This window comes from Bombina bombina, chromosome 5 (assembly GCF_027579735.1).
Source record: "Bombina bombina isolate aBomBom1 chromosome 5, aBomBom1.pri, whole genome shotgun sequence".
Lineage (NCBI taxonomy): Eukaryota > Metazoa > Chordata > Amphibia > Anura > Bombinatoridae > Bombina > Bombina bombina.
Genome location: NC_069503.1, coordinates 903,236,638 through 903,242,716, shown reverse-complemented (window position 1 = coordinate 903,242,716; position 6,079 = coordinate 903,236,638). Strand labels below are relative to the sequence as shown.

The following is a 6,079-nucleotide window of genomic DNA, read 5'->3' as shown; positions in this document are numbered from 1 at the left end:
TGGAACTCAAATGCAAACCTATGGACTACGGTCAAGGCTAAATCTGCAATGGTCTAGTTCAAGCCTCTAACACTTTTTACAGATATCTGTCAGGACCATAAAACTTGTCCATTGGTTGAGAGGTTAATTAATAGCTTACCATGGTTACTTGAGTTCAGTTTAATGAAACGGCCCCCAATGCCTGTGTGTGTATATAAGATTGTCCCTGTTTCTTGTTCTTTAGCATTGCTCTTGGCATTAAGCTAAAAGAGTGCTCCATCTTCTGTGTAACACCAAGAGACTTGTAAAGATGCTTACAGTATCATTTATATGGGGGCTGGTTGTGGTTTTGTGTAGCTTTTTGTGGTTCATTGTTGGCATACGAAGAAGGTAAGTAAAAAACACAACCGAAACAAAGTGTTAAACTTTACATTTATATGTGATTGTATTTATTATCTCACACTATTAAATCATTGGTTGACATAAGGTGTTTTACTGTATGATAAATTCCATTGTGAATAATTAAAAGTTCATTCTGCATTTTCATATTATTTCCCTGCACTCTCAACAAATATGAATTTGGGAACATGTATACTATTACAGGGTGCTTAAAAGTAATTTCTGCTAAAAACAATTATGCTAGTATATGGAAATTATTCACAGCATCAAACGCCTCCACATATCTCCCCCCATCCCACCCTATAGTCAAAAAAAGGTTTGTTTTTAATTGAGGAAATATTTTTGATTTTATTAAAAAAAAATACAATTCTACTTTTTCAAATTTATTGTTACACTGGTTTTACTTGGCCCATAATCATTTTAAATATATAGAGAATCGTCTCTAATGTTTAAAATATTAAATAACACATTTGTCAATAATGTATTTGATCACTGTTACTAACACATCAGTTTTTACTTAATTGACCTTTATTATTGAAGTTGCCAAACTTGCAATCACTTGTGGTTAGAACATGTCATTCTTGCTAAGCAAACAGAAGTTTCAAACAGAAGTTTACACAGTACAAAACAATTTATTCAGCAAGAAATATATTTTTAGGATACTAATGCTCTATTGATTTTTTTCTTTCTTATTTAGGCAACCGGGAGAGCCACCTCTGGAGAATGGACTCATTCCTTATTTAGGATGTGCCTTACAGTTTGGAGCCAATCCCCTAGAGTTTCTGAGAAAAAGAAAAACTAAGCTTGGGGATACTTTCACTTGCAGAATTGCTGGAAAATTTGTCCATTTTGTTACAGATCCATTTGAATTTAATGCAGTCATGAGACATGGAAGACATTTTGACTGGGAAAAGTTTCACTTTGCAACCTCTGCCAAGGTATGGTTGATTATCTTATCCTCTTTCGTGTTATCTTAATATGCAAACTAATTAACTACCTTGTACAAATAAATTGATTAAAAAAAATGTATATGCTTTCTATGAAAAAGTATTTTTCTAACATTCTGCTAATCATAAAGCTTCTTCTGTACAAATAATGTTTAATGTGCATATTTGCCAGGAATTGTACAAACAAAATAAGTAAAAAAATAAATTAAATAAACACTGCTTAAAGGGACAGTCTACACCAGAATATGTATTGTTTTAAAAGATAGATAATCCCTTTATTACCCATTCCCCAATTTTGTATAACCAACAAAGTTATATTAATACACTTTTTACCTCTGTGATTATCTTGTATCCAAGCCTCTGCAAACTGCCCCTTATATCAGTTCTTTTGACAGACATTTTAGCCAATCAGTGCTGGTTCCTAGGAACTCCACGTGCATGAGCACAGTATTATCTATATGAAACACATGAACTAACACCCTCTAGTGGTGAAAACCTGTCAAAATGCCCTGAGATGAGAGGCAGCCTTCAAGGGCTTAAAAATTAGCATATGAACCTCCTAGGTTTAACTTTCAACTAAGAATACCAAGAGAACAAAGCAAAATTAGTGATAGATGTACATTTGAATATTGTTTAAAATTACATGCCCTATCTGAATGACTGTCCTTTTAATCACAGACTGTCCCTTTAAGCACAGCCATGTCATTGAAGTTTAGGTTATGATGTCAATAAAGTAATATATGAGGTGGTCATTTGATGTGTTACTATATGAACATGAAATCTAATTTTCTGCTTAATTTGTAATATTTATTTTAAACGCATTGTTTATTTTGTGTGTCTCAGGCTTTTGGACACACCAGTATGGTTGCCGATGATGGCAAACCAACTGAGAATGTACATGAAACCTTTATGAAAACCATGCATGGAGATGCACTGGATCCTCTTATCACAACAATGATGGAAAATCTTCAACATACCATGATCAATTCCAGCAAAGATTGGGTAACCGATGGTCTTTATGCCTTCTGTTATCGAGTTATGTTTGAAGCTGGCTATCTAACTCTCTTTGGCAAGGAATTTAACTCAAAGGAAGACAAGAATATTGCTAGACAGGAAGCACAAAGAGCACTTATCCTCAATGCCATTGAAAATTTCAAAGAGTTTGACAAAATATTCCCTGCTCTGGTAGCAGGTCTACCAATTCACGTATTCAAAACAGCATACAGTGCCCGTGAGAATCTAGCTAAAGATCTTCTGCATGAGAATCTGAGGAAGAGAGACAATATTTCTGACCTTGTCACACTAAGAATGTTCTTAAATGACACTCTTTCTACTTTAACTGATATGGACAAAGCAAAGACCCACCTTGCACTTCTTTGGGCTTCCCAAGCTAATACCTTACCTGCTACTTTCTGGAGTGTTTTCTACATTCTCGGGTATGTATTCTGGTAATGCAATGAATCACAAAATGATATTGCTAACTGATCCTTCTATTTCTAAATTTTTGTTGTCTCTACATAGATGTCCAAAAGCAATGAAAGCTGCAAAAGAAGAAGTTCAGCAAGTTTTGGAAAAGGCTTCTCAGAAAGTCAGCTTTGATGGAAAATACGTTTATCTCAAACGTCAAGATTTGGATGACATGCCAATCTTAGGTAAATATTTTGTACATACTGTAGTTACTAATGTTGACAAGTAGCATGAAAATAAGATATTTAATATATTTTTATATATTGTAGCAAATATTAAATAAACTAGACCTTTTCTAAATGTTAATGCACAATTGTGTAATCATGCGCATCATTCCACAGAAAATGTAAAGGTTCTAAAAACAAGCAGTCATTGTCATACTGCACTAATATTGCAGTTTGTTATAGGTTAATATTATTATTATCAGGTATTTGTAGAGCGCCAACAGATTCCACAGCGCTGTAAACATAGTCGGTGTACAGGATAGCTTTTGTAGGGGTCAAGTGGGTAGAGGGCCCTGCCGAGAGTTTCACTGTTGTAGTCGGCTCTTATGAAGCGATCTGTAAACAGCTGGGCCCATAGCCCCATAATAACAAGGATGAAATAAATCATGGAATTGTTGAATTTTAGTAATAGGAATATAATTCTTACTTATTATGTTGTGTTGATTATCTAGCATCATTTAAATGTGTTGCATTCTTCTGTTTACAGATAGCATAATTAAGGAATCTATGAGACTATCCAGTGCCTCCCTCAATATCAGAGTGGCAAAAGAAAATTTCTCTTTACAGCTTAACAACGAGAAGTCATACAAGATCCGTAAAGATGACATTGTAGCCTTATACCCACAGATGGTACATTTGAACCCAGACATATATGAAAACCCTTTGGTAAGTAATGTTTTAACACTTAAAACACACACTTGAGCTAAGAAAGAAAACTACATTTAGAAAGTTGTAATCCCTGTAGTACAAAACATGCAAATGTTGCTAATATAGCTATTGGTAGAAAATAACCAACTTAACTAAAGACACACCATTTATGTTACTTAGCAGGGAGTTTACGCAATCCCTAGGTCTTCTTATAAAGTATAAATGACAACAGTTGATTGAAGCACAAATGGTCAAAACCAAATGTGTGGCTGATTAGTTCAATCTGTACCACTTTGGATAACTCAACAATGCTTAAAATCCTAGAGAGATGATGAGTTACTGTTAATTTTGCCCTTCAATAATAGGGATGACTAGAATCATTTTTAGAATTCTGCCCCTACTATATTATTATTATACTTTATTATACTTTATTATAGAAAGGTAATGTATATATAAAGTATGTCCTTTGGTCAGCCCATTACTTAAGGCCTGTAGACTATAAAACTTAAATTAAAGGGACATTAAACCCCAATTTTTTCTTTCATTATTCAGATAGAGAATACCATTTTAAACAACTTTCTAATTTACTTCTATTATCTAATTTGCTTCATTCTCTTGATATTCTTTCCTGAAAAGCATATCTAGATAGGCTCAGTAGCTTCTGATTGGTGGCTGCACATAGATGCCTCATGTGATTGGCTGACCCGTGTGCATTGCTATTTCTTTAACTAAGGATATCTAAAGAGTAAAGCAAAATAGATAATAGAAGTAAATTGGAATGTTGTTTAAAATTGTATTCTCTGTCTGAATTATGAAATAAAATGTTTGGCTTTAATGACCCTTTAATAGCCACTTTGGGATAACAGTTACTATTATACATAGACCATATTTAAATTTTATCTTATTTCAATAGCAATTTAACTAAATGTGTTAATTTCGTAAGCTTTTCACCCAATCACAATCAACACAGCAACATAGTTAGCTAAGATGATGCTTTTACTCCTGAGCACATAATCAATATAAGAACTACAAAGGAACATCAATCCTTGAAGTTTTTAAACTTTTGCTGCTTTTCTCTATGATAGGGAGTAGATTGAAATAAATATTTGTATTATACCCTTACACTAAGGGTATATAGTTTATAATTTTTTTATATTATGTTTTAGAGTTATTTCCATGCTCATGTCTTTGCATATGTCTTTTGTTTTTCAGGATTTCAAGTATGATCGTTATCTAGATGAAAATAAAAAAGAAAAAACAAATTTCTACCTTCAAGGACGTAAACTAAAATATTACTATATGCCTTTTGGTTCTGGAAAAACAAAATGTCCTGGAAGACACTTTGCTGTACATGAAATCAAGCAATTTCTGACTTTGTTGATTTGTTACTTTGACCTAGAACTTGTTGAAAAAAATGTTAAATCCCCACCTTTAGATCAGTCCCGTGCAGGGCTAGGGATTTTACAGCCAACACATGATGTTGATTTCAGATATAAATTAAAAAGCACTTAGACTTCAAAATGCAAGTAACAATCACATTTTTAAAATCACACATAAGTGTGATCTGTCCATAGTAGTATATGGTCTTTATTAATGTACTAGACACCATCGTGACCAATGTATATACTAATATGACACTGTCACTTTATGATAAAGCATGGGAGCAGTACATTTGTTGATAGCATTTAGTGCTTCCCAAAAAGAAAACAATGTAATATATAAGAACAAATTTACTAATTCTGATGTCGTCCTCTGTATACACAAGAGCCCAGTGTAACCGCCTAATCACCTTTATGAAGAATTATAAAATATCTTCATGATACTTGAAAGAAAAAGGATCCTATTGTATTATTTATGAATAGTTTAGCATTTTTTTTCTCTACAATACTGATTGAAGACAAGGGAAATATTCAAGGAATATACTTTTGATTGATTTCACATTCTATAATAAGATTATAAGTGAAATTCTTGTAACACAAGTACCCATTTTCTTATTTTGTATATTTATCCAGCCTGTAAATTATTTAATTTTTTATAACTTTTTATTGTAACAGATTATCTATCTTTAAGTCTATTTATAGTGTTTTAGCTATTATGATAATGTACATATTAATAGTTGATTATTTGTGTCACTATATCTGTGTGCTCTTCAAAAATTAAAAAGCTATCCTTAGCACTGAAGATATATGTGTATATATATATATATATATATATATATATATATATATATATATTATAAATTCAATTATATTGTACAGAACATTTAAAGATATCTTCTAATATACAAAAAGTTTCAGTGGAGAAATACACCTTTTAACGCTCATCTTTCCCTCTGTCCCTTATCTCTTTCTCTACCTTCCTCTCTTTGACCATCGACAGTGCAAATACGGCATTCTGTACTATGTATTGTAAATA

General features: G+C 32.5%; 1 protein-coding gene across 1 annotated transcript; it reads left to right on the top strand.

Annotated features, from left to right (window-relative positions):
* The first annotated feature begins 214 nt into the window (after positions 1-214).
* Positions 215-5,872, top strand: LOC128660949 (cytochrome P450 7A1). The gene is made up of 6 exons (XM_053715062.1): positions 215-369; positions 1,076-1,316; positions 2,169-2,761; positions 2,847-2,977; positions 3,504-3,682; positions 4,877-5,872. The coding sequence occupies exons 1-6, from the start codon at positions 290-292 to the stop codon at positions 5,174-5,176; spliced, it is 1,524 nt and encodes a 507-aa protein (XP_053571037.1). The 5' UTR covers positions 215-289; the 3' UTR covers positions 5,177-5,872.
* Positions 5,873-6,079: the final 207 nt, after the last annotated feature.